Consider the following 24,516-nt stretch of genomic DNA (forward strand, 5'->3'; position numbering starts at 1 on the left):
GACGTCACCGACTCAAGCTTCCAGTGTTTACATAACAAAACGAAGCATGTTAAATACAAAGTCAAGGTTGCAACACACACATTTATGCAAATCAAGTGAAGTAGGTAGAAAAATCTGCGCGGAGCAACCTCAAGAAAAATCCAGAAGTACAAATCATGTGAAATTAATGGTGGAAAAAAGCAATCATCACATTTATTTTTGATAAATTTAATGGTGACATGTGTCAAGACAGTGCATATACAAGCAGATCCTGGGAGAAGACTATCACATTGTGCAAAAGTCAAAAGGAACTTCCAACATTTCGAGAAAGTACATTTAAATAAAAGGAACTTTTACAGTGCATCCTTGTATCCATAGTAAAAGCATCAAATAGTTGGTCCCATGACAGAACATGACTCAATTGAAACAATGCAACATTACCTTTAAAGCTTATGTAACAAAACTATGTACAATCAGAAAATACAAACACATTTAAAAAAAAAACATGTCTCAGTTCGTACCAATATTACAACTATTGCCTCCACTTGGATAAAACCAGGATTGTTTTCCTGTTTTTAAACAAAAATCCCTATTTTACATCTAGATCATTTTGGGTCAACCAAAGACATCACAAATAAATAAGGCACGTGTAAAAGAGATGAGCAAACAGAGTTAACATCAGATACATTAAAATGCACTCTTAAAAATCCCACAGTAAGGTTTTCTATAATTTATAGCATCCCGCCATCTGCTGACAAAACAGAAAATTGCAAAAAATACTTTCATCTGTGACGTACACTTATGTACAGGCTAGCCAGGTAAGCTAAACCTGATTGGCTTGTACCTTCCTCCGCAGTCAATAGTACCCAGTGGTACCAACTCCGATGTTATCAGTACTATCGCCATGGCGACGAGCTTGACTGGTCACACCGCGCCACCCTGTTGTGCTGATCAGTAGTCACAGCAATTGGAAATTAAAGTGCTCTGGGCGGTCCTAGCGTAGCTTTTGACCGGGTCACTTCAGACGTGATGACTTGCGCGGGTTCCACATGCCGCGCTTGGAGTGGTAGTGGTGGAAGAAATTACGCAGGTAGATCCGCTCCACCTCTAGTCCGGCCATGATGATTCTGCAGCCATGAGACAGCAAGAGGGGGGAAACAGTCTTCAGCTAAGCTAAAATGGACTTCATTTGACCTTTTGTGTCAACAAACCGGTCGATGAGCTCCCAGTCTTCTCCTCCCCAGCTTTCGGTGAACTCCTTGGTGTTCATTCCTCCCACTGCGTCCAGATCAGACTTATAAATGCCCAATAATCCAAAACCTTCTGTCTCCCAGTGACCTGTCAACAAATACGTAAGTTGCTAGCATACAACGTCATCTTTTTTCCCCCCCCAGATGTATACCTCTGGCCTCCAATGGTGTTGCCCCGCAGTCCAACCTCATGACAATAGGCGCAAAGGCCATGAATCCCTCTACGCAATGTTTCCGAATGCTATCTATGATGGAGGGAGGGTAATGGATGTGAAGGTCGCAAAGAAACACAATGCTGTGGTCATCCTGAAGGCAAAAAAAAATCAAAATGGTTCAATCAAAGATGTGCCATTAGTTGACGTTCTCGGATGCACATACTCACGTTGATCAGGTCGATGCCTGCTTGGAGACCGCCGGTGCGTTTAAAATTACCACTCAGCTTCACGTAGCGGTACCTGGAGAACCCCGGAGAAAGTTAGGACTGTGATGATCACGGGACACAAGATTAGGAACACCGGCAAAATGATATTATAGTAATAAAAATAGCATAATTAGAGCTGCCAGACAGAATATTAAATCACATTGCCTGGGCAGGGAGGACCTCTTGAGGGCCGCCCTCACATCCATATCAGTGCTGCTGAAGTCAGTGATGATGAGGTTAAAGTTGGCGTCGCCCGTCGTCTTGACCAAGGCGGCCATGTCGTCGATGAGAAGCTGCACCCAGCGTGCCTGGTTTTTCACTGAGGAAAGCGTCATGTACACGACATTAATCGTTGCATATTTACAAATATTTCCACCAATTCTTGTTCATTCCCAGCCCCAATTTAGGATCATCTCACGATGGGTGTAACATACCCGTCAGTACGAAATGGACCATGGCCTTGGGGTTCCAGTGGAAGCCGACCGGGTTGCAGAGCACCGGCCGAAGTTCGGGCCATTGGAAAACCAAGTCCTGGCTGGGCGGGGGAGTGCGATGGCGGCGATTTATCACGTAGATGTAATGCGACAGGCGCCGTAGTTGGCCCTTGGCGTCTTTCAGCTCCAGCTCCAGGAGATAGCGGCTCCCCTGGGCGCCGTCCAAACGCTTCTCCACATTAACCACCCGCAGAAGAGTAAAAGAGCTGCACACACGTGTAAATAAAAATAAATGAGACAATGAAGATATGACTAACCAGGACACACTCACTCTTTATGCTTTTTGTTGAGTTGCGCTACAAAAGCTTTGGCGACGGGCATCGCATCGCTGGAGTGCAGCAGCAGGTTTCCCAAGAAGGAACACTGTCGGAACGTTTCAGGGCGCATGGGCTGCAGGTTCACGCGACGGATCTGGAAGGTCTGACTCAAGTCCACCTTGGTGTCAAACAAGGAGTCCGGGGTGTGGTTCTTTCTGAGCGGCGATTTAAGGTTTGGTCCCTGATTTTTTTCTGCAGCCATCTCTGATTTCGGACGACTGCTGTCAGGTGATTTCTTCACGGTGTCGGTGGAGTCATTCCAAGTTAGGACTGTCTTCTGAAAGCTGTAGTCTAGCATAAGACAGTAAGAATGCGTAAATTAGAATGTATAAAAAGCATATTCTTAAAGATGAAAAAATACCACTACCTGTGTTTTTCTTTTCCAAATCCTCAGGTGGATCTTGTTTCTTGTATTGAGAAAAGCCAAACCTAGAAGAAGTGCACCTTTTTAGAGATCCACATAAATGAAGGCTTTTTTTAAAATCCAATACTACTTCTGTAGACTTTGTGGTATATGGTTTTTGTTGCTTCGCTGGTCTCCAAAAAACACTCAGTGGTCGGTTCTAGACAAATGAACACTTCAGGGACACACGGCTGATTGGGAAAAGTTTATCCAACCGATGTCAGAGTGAAGTCTTTCCAAAACGTTGAGTGGCCCCAAGGCATGGATGTAAAAAGCCCCCCAACCCCTGTCAGGCCCGTATCTTTTATACCTGGCAAGGAGCTGATGTCATGGCTTTGTGTACCAGCTGCGGTTTTCAATCTACTAGTTTACTTCAGTCCTAAAAAGGAGATCTTGACCAACGCTGTTGGTGATGGACGACAACAGCCACTTTACCTTATTATTTATTTATTTTTTACTTTATATATATATTTTTTTTAATTTTTTTTTTTTTTACTCACATCTTCATTTTGTTGGGGTTCTTTGAGTAAAAGCAGCTGTTCAATCCCTCCATGTGTGTCAGTCGGGTGTAGTCGTTGGGATATACGTAGGACCTCTGGACCTGAGAAGAAAAAAAAACAAATTAACAATCAGTGGTCACAACATTAGGTACACATGCAAGAAGTGAATGAGAAATGTTCTTAAATATATGAATCTTTTTTTTTTTAAATCTAGTCTGCATGTATAAATGTAAGCAGTGTAAATACAAGAGTGACGTACATAATAGATCCCTTGGTAACGTCTGATACGGATGGTATAGCTGGACTTGTACAAGCAGTTGGGCAGAAGACCTTGGAGGAAGCTGTGGTCTAGCAAAGGCACTGCTGACAAATATGGATGGATGTCAGGGAGGATTAAAGATAACCCAAAATTGGATGTGTGAAAGAGTCACGGACCTCGGTCGAAAGTGTCTCGCGGGTCTTCCCTCAGCAGGTCGACGGTGGGGGTGTTGTGCTTCCGCGAAAAGTTGCGTGGGTGGCTCGGAACTGTCTGCGGTATGTGCGCGACGTCGTCCATAAGCAGTGCCGACTCATCTGTGGGACGGTCAAAACAGGAAGCATAAGTTTGTAAAATCAGTTTTTCTTTCGAACTCATGAGACATTTTAAAATGATTTAAAATGACAACAATAAAAATGTCATTATAAAAAAATATTCAGTAAACCCTCAACTACTAGTAAAGAGGCATCTTAAAGGGCAAGTCAAAAATCCATTTGACTAAAAATGACCTCAGATTTCCACAGAACTCGGGTAACCACCAAACAGCTCAGTGCAAAGGTCACATGACCAAACTCAGAAAACCAGTATTGTCTTATTACCTCAACGATACTTACCAACATACAGAGAGATGTACTTGGACTCAATGACCGTAAACTTGAGGTCCTCATTCGACAGCTTCCACTGTGCCAAAATAAAAGTTTCGTTGTAGTGTGTGCTTAAATGCTACCATCAAAAATATATTTTTCGGGGGCGCTGTATATAATTTGAGGTACTCACAGCCACTTCCACATGGCCGTCGGTTTTGTTACTCTGCTTGTGAATCACTTCGAAAAAGTACCTCCGATGAGCAGAAAGCCTGGAAAGTCAATGCAAAAATAGTGATGATGTAATATTATGCAAGTGAGCTTCACAATGTAGCAAAATTCAGTACAGGTCATCGGAGATATTTTCTTATAAAGGCAGCTCACAAAGGATTCAAGTCAAAAGTAAGGAAGTGGGAAGTTATTAAGAGGAAACATTTTTTTTAATTTTATTTATTAGCCAGCCACTTAAATGGACTTACTGAGTTGCTTTGGAGATCTGACTGCTATACTTCTCAAACTCGCCTGGAACTGTCCGCTCAGATCCGGTCTAGAAATGAAGGAAATGATCAAATCAGGCATCCCTTGAACCCCTTTTTTTTTTTTCCTTCCCATTGTACCTTTCCAACCCATGCAAGTAACTGCAGATTGGAGGGAGACTCATCCGTGCTGAGCCAGAATTCCGAGTTATCGGCGGAGCTCAGGGCGAAAACAAACTCCCCTGAGGACAGCAAAGAAATAATAACGAAGTACGATACAAAACGATGGTTTTGTAATCCGTACCGTCGGTGTAAGGATGTAAATAACCGAAGATCCTGAGCCCGTAGTTGGTCCACTGTAGGGAGACGGCGAGCTTGTTGACTGTAATCCTAGACTGGAAGAAAGTAGCAAAAAGAAAACCGCTCAGGATCTCAAGGTCATGGGAAATGAGGATCTAGCGTTTGGATGCGGAATGTACCGAGACTGCAAACGACTGCTGTCATGTGTTTGTTGAAAGTCACGCAATGTTGTGTAGCACTGACATCATGCTAATAAGTGAAAGGGCTAGCTCGCACTCACGTGAGGGTACAGCGGGTAGTGGAGGTTGTGGCGGAGCCTGTCTATGGTGCGGCCGCACCAGTCCTCAAACACGTGCAAATTGGCCCGGCCTTGATACTTAAAAGACGAGAGAGCCTATCAGTCAGTCATCTACCGAACATCCTGACCTATTTCAGTAAAATAGAAGCACGCAAGTCGTTTCCCGTAAGTTAGCGGCCCCGCAGATATTTGTGTTTTGCCTATCTGCACAATCTGCAGCACACTACAGAAACTTTGGGTCAACTAGTCTGTTGGGTGACTTTGATTCCGGTAATCTGCATCTTTACTAGAGCAAATAAAACAATTGTTTATTTTTGGAAATTAATATAGCCAAAATGAAATTTTGTTGACCAAAAAATAATGAACAAAAAAACCTTATCAAACCAAAATGAGAAAATTCCTGGCGAGAGAGAGAGAGAGAGAGAGAGAGAGAGAGAGAGAGAGAGAGAGAGAGAGAGAGAGAGAGAGAGAGAGAGAGAGAGAGAGAGAGAGAGAGAGAGAGAGAGAGAGAGAGACAGACAGACACAGAGACAGAGACAGAGACAGAGAGACAGAGAGAGAGAGAGAGAGAGAGACAGAGACAGAGACAGAGAGAGACAGAGAGAGACAGAGAGAGACAGAGAGAGACAGAGAGACAGAGAGAGACAGAGAGAGGGAATCGTCTATTTTCCGCAGCACTTATCCTGACTAGGTAGCAAAATATGAATTGATTATTCCTAAAAATTGCCACACAAAAATTGCATAATAAATAAAAGGGGGAATCCACACACACATAGACGTACGTGTCATTTACACACACACGCACACCTCTGGTTTCCAGGCAACCTTCATAAATCCAGAATCCTCCAGCGGATGGCTTGCGTTAACCTGGAAAGCAAATCACTACCTGTGTAGTTTTATAAATATTTTTCATATAACACCATCTTTTCCGCACACTCAATTCTCACATGTTCTCTTACTATTCCCGGGCTTAGCCTTTCACCAAACAAGACTTTCCTCCAGCCATTGCCGACATCGGGAATGGAACCTGCAGGAACTTCCAAAAGTCAAATAAATGTCGAAAAATAAACTCCACTTTGTATTAGATCGAGCCACTACATAAAGGGGAAAAAAAAAATTCTCACAACTGTTCATTGCTAATTACTTCAAGCATTGCCAAATGACCGGCTTAGCGTTTATTTGGTTAACATTAGGGACAGAAAAATAAATCTAGTTTTTAAATTATAATTATCTGAACGGACCATAATTTAAGACTCTTGCACAGAATTGTACCGCAGTTACATTGAATCCATGATGTTTCACCACCTTCAAGCGGCTCAGTCATTTCACCTTTAGGAACAATCATCAACTTCTGTTTTCTTTTCCCCGAAGTGGACATGTGACATGCGAGAGGAGCGGAAAAAAAAAAAAAGAGACTCGCTTTGATTAGAACATGTGTGCAAAGAGACGTGGCTGTGGTAAGCGGCCGGTGTCAGCTTCCTCTCAGCCGCCGAGTTGTGATCATCATGTTCTGGTCCTGAATGCGGCATCGGAGGAAACCACGACGGCAAGTGTTTGCATCAAAGAATGGAAAAATGACTCAACAGTATCAGAACAATATATCCGCCATACCCGAAGAATCGGTGGAATAATCGATAGGATAATCGGTTCCAAAATGTTCCCCAGTGAGTGACCACCCTATAGTTTGGTGAATATACATATATATCTCATCTGCATCCCCGACAGCCCGCTTTTAAAACCCACGCGGCGCAAATAAAAGTAGACAGCAGGAAGTGCGGTGAGCCAGCGTGAGACGGCGCTTCCCTCCGATGTGACGAGTAAATCTGTGACGTGACCTTCTGACCTATCACAGCCCCCTCAAAAGACCCCCACATGAAAACTTTCTCACGGGTGGCGTCTTTTTGTTTCACCTGTGTTCATTGGGCCAAAATTAGTGGAGAAAAAAAAAATAATAATTCAGTTAATATTTAACAGCAAGTAGATTTATGCCAGAGTTAGCAATGGAGAAAAATCTTTTTGCTGATCTGACCTATACATTTTTTCCAATACCCCACGAGACCGGCGTAACTCTACGACGGCTTCCTGCTTATCCGGCCGGTGCTGACCGGGTCCCTCGCCTTGGCCTCGCAGCCGTGACCCCTGTGGGGAGTCCGCTCCCTCGTGCTCGCCGGTACCAACAACCTTCTCCGTGCTAGCCCCGTGGTGACCATCTGCACGCGCCCCGACCGGCTGCCCATACGTTTGCCTGTTTTGTGATGTTTTCACCGATTCACGACTATTGGGCGCCGTTGAACTGGACTGTCCTGTTTATGGACCCCGTGGAGGCTATTTTGTGTGTTTTGGGGTGTTCTCTGATATTGAGGGGTGCTGGTTGGCCGCTGTTACTTTTTTACTTTGCTTTGATGGCTTTTATCTTTCGAGCTTACTGGCTTTCTTTGTGGCCATCTGTGTGTCTTTTGTATACCCGCTCTGTGGTATGGATTCTGCTGGATCAATAAATAATCAATCAATCAATCAGACTCTCCAACAGCTTCATACTCCAGGCTGTTAGGATCCTCAACTCTCTCCCCCTCGGCTGCATGACGTCCTGACCTTTTGGGCCATGATGGCTGCCTTGCACTACTCCACTTGCACTTTTGCGCTATTATACTGTCTGCTGTTTTGCACAATTTCAACCAAGTTGCTCTTATTTATTCATTGTATTTACTTTTTGTAATGTTTACTTGAATGTTTTGTTTGTGGACAAATTGGGTGTAATATGTCTGGTCTCCACCGTGGGATAGTAGGAAACGCAATTTGGATCTCTTTGCATGTGACGAAATTGACAATAAAGCAGACTTTGAAACTATGAACCGTGTCACAATAGCACAATTCATACGTGAAAGTACGTATATGGAAATGAAATGCTTAGTGGTGTTTGTTAAAAAAAATTTTTTTTTGCATTTCTGAAACTGTTAGCGGGTGTGAATAAAGAAGGACTATGGAAAAAAAAAAGTCTGTAATAATTAGGCAGTGCAACAAATTCAAACCCAGAAGTGATCAAATCTTTTCTAAATGTAATTATGACACTACACTTTTTATTTTCCTGCCTTTAAAAGTAAAATTGGATGTCAACAAATGCAACACCTCTTTCGAAGGTGGCAAACTTACCGACGACATCTCTCCATACGTTGGACACGACGGCCACCACTGCGACCAGCAGAATAGCCCCGAACAGCACCCATCTGCCATTCCTCATTAGTTTCTTCACCGGGAACAATGCAGTTATCATCTCGGCGTTCAATAATTTCCTCTGAGGTGATTCATCGGCTTTGCTGCCGGTCGGTCCCGGGTGCTTGTGTCGTCACAGTCGACTGCGCGCTCGAACTCAAGCCAGCCACCTTTATCCTCGGTGCCGCTGACAAGCTTTCAAAAGCCACTTTCAAAATAAAAGTCTCCTGAAAAAGGCATACGCTCAGGTGTCCATCAAGAAGGCACACCAATGCAGGTAGTAACTATTGTTTATTGTATCCTTCCGCCAAACCGCAACACAACAAACTTTACCAAAAGTAGACCCCAAGTGGTTTTCCCACTGCAGCTTTTCCTTTTAACAGACCGACACAGCAAAACATATACAAAACAGAAAATTAAAATGGTCGAACAGGCTTGGATGCTTGTTCACGTTTGGATATTCCAGTTTTTTTTTTTTTTGTCCTATTGACCACTTTATACACAAAACAGAAAATTAAGATAGTCGAACAAGCTCGTGGATACTTGTTCGCGTGTCCGGACATTGCAGTTTATTTTTGTCCTATTGACCACTTCATACACGGTCGAACAAATTCGTGGATGCTTGTTCACATCCGGCTATTCCAGTTTATGTTTGTCGTATTGAACAAAATTTACAAATCACAACACTTTGGAGGAAAAGAAGGATCTGAAAGTACATTGTCATTAGCCCCCAAAAGCACCAGCAGGTTAACCCAAGCTTAAAACAGCTTTGTTGGAGAATTCAAACAGTTAAGGATTTACCCCAAAAAAAAAAAAAAAAAAAAACCCACCCAAAAAATGGTACCACCTCCTGCTACATAGACAAGTATATACTTTTGGAACATTCCAACACATTGTATCCGAGTGTTCATCCACCCTGTCCCGGATTTGATCAGTAGGCCTATAAAGTTGGAGGCTTGGTTGACCGGCAAAGAACAAATATAGTGCAAGGTGAGTTAGCCCTTTACAGCGAAGGCTTTTCAATTCTCAACCCGAACGTTAAACAGCTGGGAAACACGCTTGTGAAGCCGCGGTTTGAAAGGGTTGACGGGAGTGTGAGCACACAAATATTAAAACCACATCACACCCGCTGAGTTCGCCGTCGAGATGGCAGCAGGCCCCGGATGAAGAAAGCCAACAAAGTCAGTGCTCAAAATTTGATACACTCCCACACACACAAAATGGTCGGCGGGTCCGGTCCTGGAGAGCCACTCTCCTGCTTATTTTTTAACTTTCCCGCTTCCACATATCCGACTCAAATGATTGGCGTTCTACGGAGCTTGCTTAAGAGTTGATCTGTTGAATCTGGTATGTTGAGGAGGGACATTGAAAACAGACAGGACAGCGGTTGTCTCGGACCGGATTCGCTTACCCCTGAGTTACACACTTAAAACACAAATGGCTGAAGTAACAAAACAAATCGGAAAAACAAATGAACCGTCGGAATTTGGGGCATTTTAGACTTTTGCATCACCCTCTGCTTCCTTGTTGGCGTTGTCGATCTCCATATCCCCGCTCGCGCCGTTCTCCTTGCTCTTCACCTGCTCGGATGCTTTCTGCAAAGCAACAAAATGTTTTGATTAAAAAAAAAAAAAAACTGTTACGCATTCAGTCTCGCTATTGATCCGCTTACCCTGGAATCCCTCTCTGCAAACTTCTGGAACATGTTGGCGTACGTGCGTTTGTCCTTCTCGTGCTGCTCCTTCATGTGCTTCAGACAAAGGACCATCTGGGTGACAACGGAGGAGAGGTCAGGGCAAGAAGATAAAGTATCATATTGCTTGATGCCAAATTGGTAAGGTGTACAAAATACTTGGACAGCCACAAGTAAAGTCGTGGTGTTGAATTGGGGGGGGGGGGCACAGCAGAAAATCAGAATTACTGCTTTAAGCTCTCGTTGACTTGTAATAATGCAAGCAACCAGCAGGTGGCAGCGGTGTACCATTTTAGAAACTGTGTTTTCTTATTCTCTTCATGGGGGAGGTGGGGGTCATTTTTTGGCATCCAGCACAGCACTTTCTGCCCCCTCGCGCTCTTTGGGTTAAGTAAAGCAAAAGTCACACGATGTGTACACGAGCCTAACTTCTTCCTGGAGTGACGCCATACCTGACTCTTGGCAGCTTTGTTAGCGGGATAAAGTTGAACAACGCGCTGAAAGTCATCCCTGGCTATGTCGAATTCCTTCATGCCGAAGTGTGCCTCTCCTCTTCGGAATAGCGCCTTCTCGTTGGACTCGTCCAACTCCAGGGCCTGTAATCACAGCAAACGGGCTTTAATTCCAAAATCTTTGGAAGCGCGACTGTAGGAAAGTGCAAGGTTTCCCATCTTGGAACATATTTGCCATTTGAATGTATACATGTCGTGATTTTTATCTGATTTTCCAAGGCTAAATTTGTCATGCCATGGCACTATTGAATGAAGGGTTAATTTGATATCTTCTGCCACCTAGTGGAAGAAGCATGTAACTGTTTTGATCCTACCTTGTTACAGTTTTCCAGCGCTTGGTTGGGCTCTTTGAGCTTCAGGTAGCACATGGCCAAGTTGAGATGCGCAGCCAGCCGCAGCGCTTTGGCCTTCTCCTGTTCCTCCCCGACAAAACCCGAGTCATTGTCGAGCCACGACACGATCCTCTTGTACTGCGTGGATGCCTGCTTGAAGAGCCCCCTCTGAAAGCCAAAACAATTCGAAAAAAATTAAGACAATATCCTCAGTCAAAAGTTGAGCCGCCCTCGATTACGCACCTTGTAATACTGCGTCCCCTTCTCTTTAACGACGGCGCTCTGTTCCAGCTTCTCCGACGAATTCATCTCCCACGACTCTTTGGCCTTTTCCAAGGCCGCCAGCTTGATCCTGTATTCCAAGAGCGCCCCGCCGGGAATGTTATACTCGGCGTTTCCGGCGTTTCCGAAGCCGTACCTGCGAGGAAAAACAAAACATTTGTTATTCATAACCTACCTCATAAAATTCATTTCATTGGTATTGATCAATAAATCATTGATCAGTGCTTGTGGTGCATGCAGCGATGACAAATATTTGAGAATGCGGCACTTCAAGAGGCCGCTGATGTTTTTCATTCGACTCGGTTGTGTAATTTCACACACAACAGGTGGGCCGACACTTATCTGCATAGTAAGCACAGAAATCAGCAAGGTCGTACTTGGGTCTGATGTGAAACAGGGCTTCCTCTCCCTCTTCCATGGCCATGATGGCTTTCTCCACTCCGGGCGGCAAGCCGTGGCTCACTCCGTCTCCCAACTCGAACTTGAGTTGCCTCTCGTCAAAGACGCGTCCATCGTAGCTGCCCGACACGGTCACTAAAGAAGAGACAAAGCGTTGATATGAAATCAAATCAGGTCTTGCTGAAGGAGTACGAGAAATGCGTTACCTTCAACCGAGGATCCTTCGTTGGGCTTGGTGTACGGCTTCCCCTTGGTGATAATGCGACGGATAATCCCTCCGTCCTCATCTTCGGTTAAATCCTCCCCTCGGAATTCAAAAAGCTCCACCTGCAGTCGGGACGAGAAGGTTGTTTTCAGATTGTTCGGTTCAGTCGATCACGCCGCTTGACCCCACTAAAGATTTGCTTTGTCAATTATCATTGGTGGTTAATGTGTCTGGCAACATGATTCTGCTCAATACATCACTGACGACGAGATTGGAGTTCAGGCTTACCTCAAACACAAGTGTGGCATTAGGGGGAATTTTAGGAGGGCTGCCCGCAGGCCCGTACGCATATTCTGGTTTACAGATGAGCTGGCAGATCTCGCCCTCTTTCATTGTAGCGACGCCGATGTCCCACGCCTTTATGACTTGACCTGCACAGAGAGGAAAGAGGGATGAAATCACGGTCGTCCGCCTGCCGGGTTGATGGTTTTTCTTAACCAAGGGAAACCGACCTTTGCCCAGCTCAAAGGTAAACTTGTCTTTTCGGTCTCTGCTGGAGTCAAACTGAGTGCCATCCAGGAGGGTGCCCACGTAGTGCACAAACACTTTGTCCCCGGTCATGGGCAGCTCTTTGCCAGTGCCTTCCCTTTTCACCAGCTGGAACGAGAAGGATGTCAGGATATAAGAACATGGCAACTGATTCCTGTAATTCAAGAAACAGGTTGTTGGAGGGTTTTTTGCATTCACATCTCAACTGATTCCTGTAATTCAAGAAACAGGTTGTTGGAGGTTTTTTTTGCATTGATTTGGTAAATTTGCATGACAAATGTTTTGGTAAGCGTTGGTCATTATTGGGGATAATTGTTTCAAAGTTATACTTTTGACAAGTGCATGGTTGGAATGCTAAACCAAAAGAACTTCGTCCAACCTAGCTGGCCGCAAAATTGGCTGGGAAAATCATTTTGGGGGGTATAATAACCCTACTGTTAAACCTTTAATTACTAAAAATAATGATTTGTATTGATTATTGACCTGAAGTGACCACCATATGAATCAAATAGTCTTTCTTCGTTTGTGTGCCAAATTGTTAGCAAATGTAAAAATTAAAAAACACTGAATCCATATGCATAGGATTTTTTTTGAACGTTTTGGTTGAAATCGCATCACTGAGTAAAATCGAGATTTCTTGGCACGTGTTCAACGGCGCCAACAGGTTACTTGTCAATGACGCGTCTCATCACATCTTCATAGTTTTAAGGTTCTCGAGCGTTCACGGAGCTCTCGTTTAATCGATTAGGTTGGACGTTTGCAAGATTAGTTAACTAAAATAATAATAAATAAACGTTTAGCAACGTGACCAGGGGGAGCTAGCAGACGACAGCTAATGCTATCAGTCCAAGCGCTAAGACTGCAGGAAAAAAAGGGAAGACGCTCTCCACTTGAATATTTACCTTCAAGACACCTCCATCCTTCCCGGGTGTGATATCATCTCCCTCCATGGGGATGGTGTGGTGTTCTTCTGCCGTTTGCTCCTCGGCGGTCATTGTAAAAATAAGAAATAGCCTACAGAAAACCTAAGCCTGACTTTAACTACGACAACAACGTCGACGTGGTGTAACCAACACAACGACTAACACTTGATAAGAAAGCTGCTTGTACACACGACGTCTTAATGGATCGCCGAGCAAAGCGTTGACGAGTCAAGCTGCGCGAAGCGTGCAAAGTCCACGCGTGGATGAGAGCCCCTGTCAAGAGAACTTTCCAGGCATTCTAGAAGGAACGGTGGAGAAGAAGCGAGCACTGGGAGTGTTAAATAAAACCACCGGGATCTCCAGAAAAGGCGGTCCCAAACAAGTAATAAAACCCTAACAACCAAATTTCTGCTAATCATGTTACATGTCATTTTCAGCCAACACTGCTTTAATACCCCCCCAAATGCACTTAAAGACCTCACATAAAAGAAACCGACATTTATACAACGAAACCGCCCTTGAGTGCTGCGCGTATCTATAAAACGCGCACACGTTATCTGAGCTAATTTCTTATTGGTCGGTTTTGGTGGTCTTAGCCACCTCCTGGCGCGGGAGTTGAAACTAGTCAAAACAGAGAAATTCGTTTATACGTGTTGTATAAATGTGTTATATAACTACCGCTGCGAATCACATTTGACATTTGACTTGACAGGATCGTAAAAGTGATTGTAAGTAATGCTAAATAACGCTGTTTAATTCAGAGAATAATGCTTGTGTTGCTAATTTTGCACTTCTCTACGCCGACTTTTCACCAAACACTTAAATGTCATACTTCTAGACACTCCAGATGCTATTTGCACATAATCATGTAATTTGCATATAATCATTATAAAGTCTAACGATGTACCGCAAAACTACAATAAATTGTTGCCTGTTACGTCACCATCAGGTTCGTCATCATGGAAACGGGCAGATCCCAATTTCCTTTTCCATACCAGCCCTACACCATTCAGGAGGATTTCATGCGCTCCTTGTACAGTGCACTGGACCAGGGCAAAGTTGGCATCTTTGAAAGCCCCACGGGGACGGTACGTCATTCCCAGCAACACACATTCAAGATGATCTCCAATTGAAATGTGTCCTCCTTCTGATTCAGGGTAAATCTCTGAGTCTTATATGCGGAGCGCTGAGCTGGCTGACAGACCTTGACAACAAAAGAAAAGAAGAAGCGGCCGTCCGGCTGCAGGAGAGCGAGACTTCCCTTGCTTCATCCGACCCAGATGCTTCGTCCCAGAGTTCATCTGCAGAGCCGGACTGGATCAGCAGTTTTGTGCAGAAAAAGGCTGAACGGGATTTAGTGTCAAAGTTGAAGGTGAGGATCAGCCTTGTAGATGTCTCAATTAAAGTTGACTATTTTTATCGTGCTTTAGGAGGATGAAATCAAAAGAAAGAAGCGAGAGGAGCGATTAGAACTGATTAGGAACAACGTTCAACTGAAGTATGCCATGAAAAGAAAGGTAAGCTCCAATATTTTTCTCACAGCAAGAGAATACATTTTACCTCCTGAAGAGGAGATGTATTTGATCCAGATGTAAATCCTGGTAACGCTTTTTTCTTAACAGGTGGACTGTTAAAAGTCTCTTCTTTGTCTTTTGTCTTTTTCCGCAGAGCTGTGAAGAGGACGAAGCATTCAAGTTGTTGCAGCTCAGTAAAGAAGATCAAACCAACGCAGAGGCAAATCAAGATGACGAGGATCTTATTATCGCAGAGTATGAAAGCGATGATGAGTCCAAGTCAAAGAACAGGTGTGTGTGTATGTGTGTGTGTGTGGGCTTAACTTGCACCAGAACAATATAATATAATTAATAACAGAAGGATGTCTACTCAGATTCAGCGTGGGTGAAGAAGAAGACGACGAGTTAGTCGAAGAGCATGTCACAAAGGTTTCCCACACAATAGCATCATTTAGTCCCGTCACGTGAATACCGATGTTGTGCGTTGTGTGTTTCAACAGATTTACTACTGCAGTCGCACACATTCACAGCTTGCTCAGTTCGTCCACGAGGTCCAGAAGAGCCCCTTCAGCAAGGACATCAGTCTGGTCATAATGGGCTCCCGGCAGGTGAAAAACTAAACCACAAGTGACTACTTACCTACCACATAACTAATGTAAAATAACAAAAAAATATCAGACTAGTAGCCTACCTAGCTAACAAACCAACTAATTGTTCAAACTACCTTCCTACCAAACCATCTGCCAGGTACTACCTGTCTAAACTAGCTAGCTATGTATCGTTCTTAGCTAGCTAGCTAGCAACAGTTGTGAATATACGTTAGACATTTAGTATGCATAACATTAAAGGTTGTACTCTAATTTTACATAAAATATTTGCAAAATATTTGCATAAACGACTCCCTGGGTCTTTGGAAGTCAAATGATTTACCTCCCATCCAAGAAGCGGTTTATCAAAATAAAATAAGGATAGCAATTAAATGAAACCTGCCACGAAAGAAAATGTGATCTCCGCTTTGCAGAATCTTTGCGTCAATGAGGAAGTGCGACGCTTGGGGAGCATTCAGCGTATCAACGACCGCTGCATGGAGATGCAGAAAAACAAACATGGTAAGACAAACGAAAAGAAAAAAACAAACATATTTCACAAACACTTTGATAAGCCAAGGTCCCTTTTTCTTCTTCTTTGGTATCGGCACTTGGTATCGGCGGATACTCAAAATAGAGGGACTCGAGCTCCAAATATTTACTGAAGAACAGTAAAAAAACTTATTCTGAGAGTGCAATGATATTTTTAGAAAAGCCGCATCACGACGAGGGCGCCAAGAGGAAACGAGGTCCGCCGAAAAGCGTCTGTCCGTACAACAAAGTATCGGCGCTACAACAGATGAGGGACGAGCTGTTGGGCAGCGTCCTCGACGTCGAGCAACTCCTAAAGCTCGGCAGGGAAAATCATTCGTGTCCTTACTACGCCACACGCCTTGCTGTCCCCCAGGCGCAGGTATCCTCCTCATCTTGTCATTGCTCAATCAGGAAGTTCTCCGTTTTTTCCGAAAGCTTCCGTTCCTTTCTTTGCGCAGTTGGTGGTGTTGCCTTATCAGATGGTGCTGCACGAAGCCACAAGGCGGGCGGCGGGGATTCAGTTGAAGGACCAGGTAAACTGCCATGCAGTGAATCTCTGTGGATATAAAAAGTCTACACACCCCTTTTCAAATTGCAAACATTTGTTTTTTTGTGTCAACAGGTGGTGATCATAGATGAAGCTCACAACCTTAGTGACACTCTCTCCTGTATACACAGCGCAGAGCTCAGCGGTGCTCAGGTAAACGTCCTCCTTTTATTTTAATTTTTTTATATTAATGTGGTGTGCATGAGTTGAGCTTCACCAATATTGCCAATTGCAGCTCTGCCGGGCCCACTCGCAGCTTAGCCAGTATGCTGAACGTTTCAGGTGAGTAACTGACAGCTTTTGAATTTCGAATTCATGCATTTATACGTCTCCTTTAATATCTTTTTTAAAAGGAGCCGGCTGAAGGCGAAGAATGTCATGTATATCAAACAAGTTCTTTATGTGATTGAGGGGCTGGTGCGAGCGCTGGGAGGTGAGTGAAATCGTTTTTCAGTTGATGAGCCGTTGCTGTCACGCAGAGTGATGTAAATGCCGTCCCCCGTCAGGCAAGGTGGGGCAGAATCCACAAAGCCAAAGCACGCAAGCAGGTCAGACAACACACATCCATTCATTCAAAAGCAAATATTTGGAAGAAAAAGTAATTCCTTTTTTTTTTTTTCCAGCAACAGAGATGCTGACTATCAACAACTTTCTTTTTCGAGCTCAAATCGACAACATCAATTTGTTTAAGGTAATACATGAAAGCATGAATATCATTTTCCCCCTGCTATCCATCAAGCAGCAGTTTGCCAGATAATGAATAGTTCTTAAAAAAAAAAATTCACGCCGCCCTAACTCTAAACCACAAATGGTGCAGAAACACATGTAGACAGAAATGCTAACAATACTCATCATTTGTGAAAAATGACAAATAGTACAGCAGCTGACTTCTCTCTTATTGCTGTCATGAAAAATATTTGTAATATTCAAAAGTTCTTTTCCTCCTTGTTTTGCTAGCTCCACAGATACTTCGAGAAGAGCATGATCAGCAGAAAAGTAAGTCAGCAGAGGTTTAGCAGTTCATTGAGGAGCTGCATAATTTATATCTTTGTTTTCTATAGCTGGGTGGTTTTGTGGAGAAGTACGCAGGTTCGGGCATGACCCCGCACACTCCTGTTAGCTCCACTAAGGAGAACCGGCGCACGGAGGGCTTGAACCGCTACCTTCAGTCCTTGCACGGCAACGAGAGCCCGGCACCAGGTTGGACGTCAAAAGACGTCAAGTGTCCCCTTTTCAAATTTGTAATCCAGCTCCTCTTGTCTGCAGTTTCTACAAACGTCCAGCAGGGGTCGTTAGAGACACTGGCTGCTTCCCCCATGATGCAAGTGGAGAGCTTCTTCATGGCGCTCACCAACAGCAACGCTGACGGCCGGGTGGTCTTACACAAACAAGGTACTGCTCTTAAATAGTTTGCTAAAGGCGCTAATAGTAAACTGAAATATGCAAATGTGTAGGAAATCTTTCCGAGAGCAGCGTCAAGTTCCTTCTCTTGAACCCGGCTGTCCACTTCGCTCAGGTGTTGAAGGACTGCAGGTCCGTCATTATCGCAGGAGGAACCATGCAGCCCGTGAGTAGTAGATGCTGGTTTTACGTATAAATTTGCTGAAATGACAAAAAAAATAAGATTCCCCCGAAGCTGAAAGCTGCTCCGTGCAGGTGTCCGACTTCAAACAAGAGCTGCTGTTTTCCGCCGGAGTCGGAGAAGAGCGTATCGCTGAGTTTTCCTGCGGTAAGCGGCGGGGGCATCACAGCCACTAAACATCCGTAACGGCTTTGTCGATATTTTTGGTTTTATAGGAAAGGACGGTAAGTGTGTTTAGGAATTCTCCTGCGTCCTCACAAAAGCTCCAATCAATATTTCATAAGAGCTGTGAGGGTCACATCGCTCAATATTGAGCTGTAGTTTGGGAGGCGAAGCAATAAAACATTTGGCCCATCCATTCTTCTTTGTAAAACTTCTTGGAAAAAGAAATTCCCACTGCTAGATGGGACGAGGGCAAATGCTGAGTCGTGCATTTTCCAATTATATATTTTTTTGCAGGTCATGTAATTCCACCTGAGAACCTTCTTCCCATCGTCCTGTGTAGCGGTCCATCTGGTCAAGAGCTGGATTTCACGTACCAAAACAGAGACTCTCCTCGCATGGTATAAAATACTTTTTTTTTTTTTTTTATACAGAAATTAAATTGGAATTCGCCTCTAGGTCCTGCAGTTCCAACTGTAAATTTTACTTCCTGACAGATGGACGAGACGGGCCGCATCCTTTCGAATATCTGCAACGTGGTGCCAGGCGGTGTGGTGTGCTTCTTCCCGTCGTACGAGTACTCAAAGTGTATTGTGGACCACTGGGAGTCTGCTGGCGTTCTGACCCGACTCGCCAATAAGAAGAAGGTAGGCTCAGGAATGTGTCAGGAAAAGAGTCCTCTCCAGGTTGCTTATATAATGTACATTTTCAAGCCAGATGTTTTTTTTTCTCCTCCAGATTTTCCAGGAGCCCAAGAAGGCCAACCGGGTGGAGCAGGTGCTGGCCGAGTTCTCTCGTTGTATCCAGGTGAAGAGCTGTCATTTTTCCATACGCACATCCGCCATTTTTTTTCCGGGGGTGGGGCTTAAATGTTTACGTCTTAACAGAGATGCGCTCAGCAAGGAGGCGGCAACCAAACGGGGGCGCTGCTGTTCTCCGTGGTGGGTGGGAAAATGAGCGAGGGCATCAATTTCTCCGACGACCTCGGCAGGTACGTGTTTTGGGAAATCCGCTTTTGGCCACGTCACTCTTGCAAAAGACTACGAAAATTTGAGTGGAGATGACTTTTGTCTTCTCCAGGTGTGTGGTGATGGTGGGAATGCCTTATCCCAACATCAAATCACCAGAACTGCAGGAAAAGATGTCTTACCTGGACAAACACCTGGTAAGACACCACACTTACATCTCAAAATGGCCTCAAATGGTAACAAAATGTCTCCTTTGAACATTCCAGACTCACAGTGGAGGGAAGAGCCCTGGCCAAGCACTAATAGAAAACCTCTGCATGAAAGCTGTCAATCAATCGATAGGTTCGATAAATCTCACGATGGATCCACCGGTTGTTAAACTTCTCGTCATCAATGTTTCCTCGTTCCCCAAAAGGCAGAGCTATCCGTCACCGTGGTGACTACTCCTCCATTGTTCTGTGCGACCGACGCTACTCTCGTCAAGGCACCTTGGCGAAACTTCCTGCGTGGATCCGGAGTCAGACCAGAACGCACCAAAGCTTCGGCCCGGCGTTCGCAGCCTTGCGGAAGGTGAGGAGCATGGTGGGGATCTCTTGAGGGTACCACGTATTCATTCATGTTCTCTTCTTTCAGTTCTTTGTGGAGAAGAAGCAAAAACTCGCCTAGTTTTCATCCAGAGTCCTGCAGATTTTTTTTTTTCTTTTTCTATCACAACCAGTATTTGCCAAATATGTTTTGATTGATAGTTTTGGAAAAAGAATGGTCTGTCTGAACACAACCACACCCAGTTATAAAATGATTTCATTTTGTTATTTTTCTTTGCCTAAAAGCTTCAACATGTTTCTTCAATTGACATGTCAGATGAGTTGTAGGGAAAAGGTTTTAAATGATTCATCCCCGTCTGTTGTTTTTTTCTTCCACCACAAAAAAACGAACGTTTGAACAGGGGTGTGGACTTTTTCTATCCGCTGTGAGTCTGCAACATTGTTGGAACATTTCTAAATGCTGCGTGTCCAACTGAATTATTGAAGTGGCTACACTGCTGCACGGCTTTCATTTGCCACATTAAATATTGAAGGTGAATTGTTACATAATGCAAACATTGGCTTATTGAAGAAGGCAAAAAAAAACAAAAAAACGTGTGAGTAAAATGCGTCGACGACTCTCACGAGCATTTCCACTCATGGTGAAATGCAGAAACACAACTGACCATTTTACAGTTAAATGTTATGTAACCCTTTCTATCTCGAACAAACTGCTTTTATATTATCAATAGGGATGCAAAATTCAACCAATTTTCAAAGATGGAAACTTTGTACAGGAATAAACCAGGAATTCATGAAATGAAAGCCTAACTCATCAATGAAAGAACTGACTGTGTAATAAAATGTTATAATATAAATCTACTTACAAATAAAGTTGTTGAAATGTTATACATTTTAATTGTATTTTTTTTTTTGTACATGGATCTGTCTGCCCTATGGCAAAATGTTAATATTTGTTAGAATATGGCACTTCTCCAAAATTCCCCCACTTCCCATGAAAATTGATCAGAAAACGTTCCAACCTTAATTGTCAGTGCATTGAATTTTTACGGTCCACTTCTTTCTTCACACCTCCCAGTCGTCGTCATCTGCCGCCGTTTGCGGGGCGGGAAGTGGAGGGATGACGTCGGACATTCTTGCAAAGGCTCCTCCGGCACTGGCGGGGGCGTCGTTTGAATCCCCACCGACTGGACCCTTCCCAGAAATACCTGGAGGGAGAGAATCATTTTCACCTCCCTCAAATACGCTTACGTTTTTTGGACGTACCTTTCCTGCGCATGGCCAGCTTGTTGAAGAGGTCGGACATGAAGTCGACGCCGCTGGAAGCTGCTACGACTGCCCAGAGACGGCAAAAAATCTTTTGTTAGGCTTTTGACTCACACCACAAACTACGGCGTGAGATAAGGCTCAAATTATTCTAGTCAATAGAAATCAAAAGCTAGTGTTTGCTAGTGACATCTTGGTGAAAAGATCTAAAAGCATCTTCTGGAGTTTTATTTATTTTGTAAAGTTTTGAATTCTCTTCTCATTGAAATACGGCTGCGCTAAACACGTGAATCCAAAGATGGAGTCGTTTTGCTAACCCGAGGTTACTCGCTGGTTACGCTCCGCTCTCGATTGCACATCGGCGATGCTAAAAGCTGCTTTTGGTGTCGTCGTGAATAAAACATTCCCACCTTGTTCCTGCTCCTTCTGTTTCTTCTTCTCCATCTTGCGCTCCTTGACGTTGCGCAACTTGGCTTTGCCGATGCCGCCGGCATTGCGGATGGACTCCAGGAGGCTGGCTCGGCCGTCTGAGGGCTGGACCACTTCGCTGGGGGCGCCGGGCACTGGGACTACGGGGTCGAGCAAGGGAGGTTTCTTTTTATTAATTTAATTTTTTATTTTTGCCTTTTGGAGATAAGAGGAGCTTTGAAAAAATGTTCCCTCCCGACCATTTCTATCTAGTTCCACAGAAATAATGATCACTTAGGCCTGATTGGCAAACCTGAACTAGGAACTCCGTGTGGAGTGATTTCTGCAGGAGGTGGCGGAGGAGGAGGTGGTGGCGGCGGCGGTTGTCCAGCAGGAGTGGCGGGTGCAGGAGGAGGTGGAGGAGGTGGTGGCGGCGGCGGTGGGGGAGGAGGAGGAGGAATGCTTGGGTGATCCCCTGAAACAAAAGAGGTCAGTCAAGCACCACCTGAGCTGGGCTCACACTACCTTGAATACCTGCGCTGTCCTCCGAGAAGGATGGAAGCTCGGGAATGTTGTGCGTGGGTCCCGACGGGGCAAAACCGGGCCCCAGGTCGGCGCTGTAGGACAAGTCGTCGGCGATGCCGGGCAGGTCCGGCAGGTATGACGGCACGTCGATCTCTGGCACTTGACCCAAGTCTGGTACGTAGAAGTAGTTCTCTGCCGTCTGTCAAAAACATGGTCAAAGATCATCGTGGGATTTAGAACATGATGGCATGTCAAGCATGTTTGGATGAAAAAAAAAAAAAAAAAAAAAAAATCATCCGAGTTGATAGTTAGGGTGTCCCAATTCTTTCGCTGTAGTTCATTTACCAGTCTCTCCAGCTGCTCTCTTTTTGTGATGGACAGCGGAGCATCAAAAGGTTTCTCCTCTTTTTCCGTCTCGATGGCCGTGTGCGTCTTGATCACAGCTCCCGCCAGAGGGTCGAGGAAGACGTACTTCTTGTAGCTTCAAAACACAATTGAGGGAGGGAATGAAAAAATGGATGTGATGCCAAGTTACTGTACTGAAAGTGGAGTTTGCTGTGATTTGCACTTTTTATTCTTTTGACAACTGTGCGTGTGTGTATGTGTGTGCACTCACAGGTTCTCTGTGGTGTTGAAGAGCAACAAGGAGCTGACGGAGGAGATGTTGCGCGGAAGGCTACCCAGGCCTTCTTCCGTCTCATCCTCTGACTTCTTCTTTTTGCCTGCGCACACGGGGAAGTAGACCAACTTCTCCTGCCAGGGAGACAAACAAAAGGTGAAAAGCAGCCAAAAAAAAAAAGTTACTTTTATCGAACCTACCAGCAAATGTTTATGCGGAACCTATTTTAAATTTGTTTTCCCCCCCCAGAAACTGAATAATGCATTTGTGCACCAAAGGAAATTGCACAATGTGTTTTCATTTGTCTCGAGACAAGACTATTGGAAAAAAGATCTTATTGCAAAACAAAGCAGTACCACCAAGGGAAACACTGTGCCTTTCTTTTTCTTCATAGAGATATATTGTGCATTTTTGTTTACAATTCAAAACACTTCCCAGGTATCTCAAGATCAGGAACACTTTTCACAGATTACCTGTAAAGTCTTCTCGTCAAAGGGTCGAAGTTTGTCCTGAATTCTTTGCCGTGGACGAGGTTGCGTCGAGGGGTCGGCGGCCCCGGTGAAGATCGACAAGTAGTCCTGGAGTCGGTCTGGGGCCGGGTACTTTGCACTTGAAAAAACCTGGAAGCAAACAGCTTTTTGTCGGAGGTGCATCTTTTACAGAACCTGAAGCATTTTCCAAGGTCATCCGACGTTACCATGACAACCAATGGCAGCATCTTTGTCCTCAAACGCGACTTTAGTCACGTCTGCCCAACAATTTTTCTTTTTTTTGATACTTTACCTTGGTGGCTTTTTTACTGCCTTTGATTTTGTCAACGCGAGCCTGAACCAGTCGGATCCGGTCGGTGACGCTCTGCAGATGGCGGCGATTTTTCTCGACGCTTTCGGACACTCTAAAAGCAACACACAAAGAGAGCAAAAATTAAGATCTGACAGGTGAGAATATCAAGTAACTGTGTGTGGCGCTTACCTCCTAAATATGTCCGTTGAGATGGTCTCCAGGAAGAATAATGCATCTGCTATTTGGTTAACGGCCTCCTCTCTTCTCAGGTCCGGCTGGATGAGAGGCACCGAGTACACCTGACCCTCCAGGCAGAGCTTCTGGGTCATCCTTTATCACAAATAGTGAAGCAAGACCCAAATGACTCAATTCTCTGGACTGGTTATGACTGCGGGAAAGTCAATAAATTGTTTTAAGACTACTTTACATCTTTTCACTTTTATGTAAAGCTTGTTGAATTAAGTCAACAAGTTTAATGTACAGTACTGACAGAAGTTGAGCTGCAATGTGTTTGTTTCCAGACTGTGTGCAGCAACACATGACCGGATCATGTGTTGCTGCTAATCATGATGACCCCATGACAGCATTTCAGTTGATCAACCCTTTGTATAAATCAGTGAAATTTTAAAAATTGGTAATACACGCACACATTGAACGCATTAAAAATACATATGGAATAAATGGAATATTCTACTCGAAACACTAGTGACGATTCAAAGGCTATGCACTTTACAACGACGGTAACGAAAAGTCACATTGTATAAAACAATTTGAAAAACACTCTTTTAAAAATAAACGCCTTACCTGACCATGGATTTTATTAACACTCCCAGGTCATATAGATAGACTGGAAAAATGCTAGGCTAACGGCGCTAGCATAACAACAGGCTGTTTGCTCGTGCGTTTTTGTGTCATATGACTTCACATGTTGCCTTCATGTACCCTCGGAAATGTTTTGACAGTTACCTCAAGAGGCACTAACAGGACGTAACAATTATATACAAATTCCAATTTCAAACACCCCACCCCGAATTTCACTGAATTTTTTAACTTATTAACACTTTCAAGATAGCAATTTGGTGGAAACGCTCGG

The 24,516-nt window shown here is 44.3% G+C and overlaps 4 protein-coding genes across 13 annotated transcripts; 1 reads left to right on the plus strand and 3 right to left on the minus strand.

Annotated features, from left to right (window-relative positions):
• Positions 1-191: 191 nt before the first annotated feature.
• Positions 192-8,679, minus strand: b4galnt3b (beta-1,4-N-acetyl-galactosaminyltransferase 3b). Of its 6 annotated transcripts, none has more exons than XM_088379801.1 (20): positions 8,429-8,677; positions 6,238-6,314; positions 6,086-6,145; positions 5,261-5,356; positions 4,985-5,075; positions 4,822-4,922; positions 4,684-4,751; positions 4,398-4,476; positions 4,235-4,301; positions 3,800-3,937; positions 3,624-3,724; positions 3,365-3,465; positions 2,826-2,890; positions 2,416-2,752; positions 2,085-2,350; positions 1,816-1,969; positions 1,612-1,684; positions 1,382-1,535; positions 1,191-1,317; positions 192-1,106 (listed from the first exon to the last, which is right to left on the minus strand). In XM_088379801.1, exons 1-20 carry the CDS (start codon positions 8,547-8,549, stop codon positions 995-997), a joined length of 2,388 nt encoding a protein of 795 aa, XP_088235927.1. In that variant the 5' UTR covers positions 8,550-8,677; the 3' UTR covers positions 192-994. The 6 variants fall into 6 exon arrangements, with proteins under 6 accessions (XP_088235927.1, XP_088235929.1, XP_088235924.1 ...); XM_088379803.1 differs by having other exon boundaries at positions 6,238-6,305; positions 8,429-8,675; XM_088379798.1 differs by having other exon boundaries at positions 6,226-6,314; positions 8,429-8,675.
• On the plus strand, positions 8,657-20,714 carry ddx11 (DEAD/H (Asp-Glu-Ala-Asp/His) box helicase 11). 4 transcript variants are annotated; one of them, XM_088379797.1, is made up of 28 exons: positions 13,970-14,111; positions 14,333-14,471; positions 14,540-14,755; positions 14,814-14,900; positions 15,052-15,188; positions 15,272-15,326; positions 15,398-15,505; positions 15,919-16,006; positions 16,195-16,397; positions 16,477-16,551; positions 16,641-16,718; positions 16,801-16,847; positions 16,919-16,998; positions 17,072-17,113; positions 17,189-17,256; positions 17,523-17,561; positions 17,627-17,765; positions 17,832-17,957; positions 18,020-18,132; positions 18,222-18,294; positions 18,607-18,710; positions 18,807-18,956; positions 19,048-19,116; positions 19,197-19,300; positions 19,390-19,474; positions 19,544-19,619; positions 19,693-19,847; positions 19,911-20,714. In XM_088379797.1, exons 2-28 carry the CDS (start codon positions 14,343-14,345, stop codon positions 19,941-19,943), a joined length of 2,679 nt encoding a protein of 892 aa, XP_088235923.1. In that variant the 5' UTR covers positions 13,970-14,111; positions 14,333-14,342; the 3' UTR covers positions 19,944-20,714. The 4 variants fall into 4 exon arrangements, with proteins under 4 accessions (XP_088235922.1, XP_088235921.1, XP_088235923.1 ...); XM_088379796.1 differs by lacking the exon at positions 13,970-14,111 and adding an exon at positions 8,657-8,765 and having other exon boundaries at positions 17,072-17,256; XM_088379795.1 differs by lacking the exon at positions 13,970-14,111 and adding an exon at positions 13,606-13,765 and having other exon boundaries at positions 17,072-17,256.
• Positions 8,761-13,712, minus strand: fkbp4 (FKBP prolyl isomerase 4). The gene is made up of 10 exons (XM_088379807.1): positions 13,363-13,712; positions 12,424-12,568; positions 12,200-12,342; positions 11,913-12,033; positions 11,685-11,841; positions 11,269-11,443; positions 11,008-11,193; positions 10,634-10,777; positions 10,161-10,256; positions 8,761-10,083 (listed from the first exon to the last, which is right to left on the minus strand). The coding sequence occupies exons 1-10, from the start codon at positions 13,453-13,455 to the stop codon at positions 9,985-9,987; spliced, it is 1,359 nt and encodes a 452-aa protein (XP_088235933.1). The 5' UTR covers positions 13,456-13,712; the 3' UTR covers positions 8,761-9,984.
• Positions 20,696-24,385, minus strand: washc1 (WASH complex subunit 1). Of its 2 annotated transcripts, none has more exons than XM_088379805.1 (11): positions 24,228-24,385; positions 23,613-23,753; positions 23,424-23,535; positions 23,114-23,260; positions 22,638-22,774; positions 22,367-22,502; positions 22,031-22,220; positions 21,810-21,971; positions 21,499-21,657; positions 21,089-21,157; positions 20,696-21,030 (listed from the first exon to the last, which is right to left on the minus strand). In XM_088379805.1, the coding sequence occupies exons 1-11, from the start codon at positions 24,233-24,235 to the stop codon at positions 20,888-20,890; spliced, it is 1,404 nt and encodes a 467-aa protein (XP_088235931.1). In that variant the 5' UTR covers positions 24,236-24,385; the 3' UTR covers positions 20,696-20,887. The 2 variants fall into 2 exon arrangements, with proteins under 2 accessions (XP_088235931.1, XP_088235932.1); XM_088379806.1 differs by having other exon boundaries at positions 23,613-23,811; positions 24,228-24,372.
• Between the last annotated feature and the right edge of the window lie 131 nt (positions 24,386-24,516).

Source organism: Syngnathus floridae, chromosome 6 (assembly GCF_059516105.1).
Source record: "Syngnathus floridae isolate MCC-2025c chromosome 6, RoL_Sflo_1.0, whole genome shotgun sequence".
NCBI lineage: Eukaryota > Metazoa > Chordata > Actinopteri > Syngnathiformes > Syngnathidae > Syngnathus > Syngnathus floridae.

What these genes read in the sequence shown, in the direction of transcription:
- washc1 (XM_088379805.1), bottom strand. An exon ending in TCAACGGACATATTTAGGAG is followed by an intron (nt 23,536 to 23,612) that starts GTAAGCGCCACA and finishes TGTTGCTTTTAG; the next exon opens with AGTGTCCGAAAGCGTCGAGA. An exon ending in GCAGTAAAAAAGCCACCAAG is followed by an intron (nt 23,261 to 23,423) that starts GTAAAGTATCAA and finishes GTTTGCTTCCAG; the next exon opens with GTTTTTTCAAGTGCAAAGTA.
- ddx11 (XM_088379796.1), top strand. Translation starts at nt 14,343, where the DNA reads ATGGAAACGGGCAGATCCCAATTTCCTTTTCCATACCAGCCCTACACC. An exon ending in GGTGGTCTTACACAAACAAG is followed by an intron (nt 17,958 to 18,019) that starts GTACTGCTCTTA and finishes GCAAATGTGTAG; the next exon opens with GAAATCTTTCCGAGAGCAGC. An exon ending in CAGGAGGAACCATGCAGCCC is followed by an intron (nt 18,133 to 18,221) that starts GTGAGTAGTAGA and finishes TGCTCCGTGCAG; the next exon opens with GTGTCCGACTTCAAACAAGA.
- b4galnt3b (XM_088379798.1), bottom strand. Translation starts at nt 8,549, where the DNA reads ATGATAACTGCATTGTTCCCGGTGAAGAAACTAATGAGGAATGGCAGA. An exon ending in AGGTTGCCTGGAAACCAGAG is followed by an intron (nt 5,357 to 6,085) that starts GTGTGCGTGTGT and finishes TCGTCTTTTAAG; the next exon opens with TATCAAGGCCGGGCCAATTT. An exon ending in GACTGGGAGCTCATCGACCG is followed by an intron (nt 1,107 to 1,190) that starts GTTTGTTGACAC and finishes TCATGGCTGCAG; the next exon opens with AATCATCATGGCCGGACTAG.
- fkbp4 (XM_088379807.1), bottom strand. Translation starts at nt 13,455, where the DNA reads ATGACCGCCGAGGAGCAAACGGCAGAAGAACACCACACCATCCCCATG. An exon ending in CGAAGGATCCTCGGTTGAAG is followed by an intron (nt 11,842 to 11,912) that starts GTAACGCATTTC and finishes TCTCTTCTTTAG; the next exon opens with TGACCGTGTCGGGCAGCTAC. An exon ending in ACAAAGCTGCCAAGAGTCAG is followed by an intron (nt 10,257 to 10,633) that starts GTATGGCGTCAC and finishes GTTGTCACCCAG; the next exon opens with ATGGTCCTTTGTCTGAAGCA.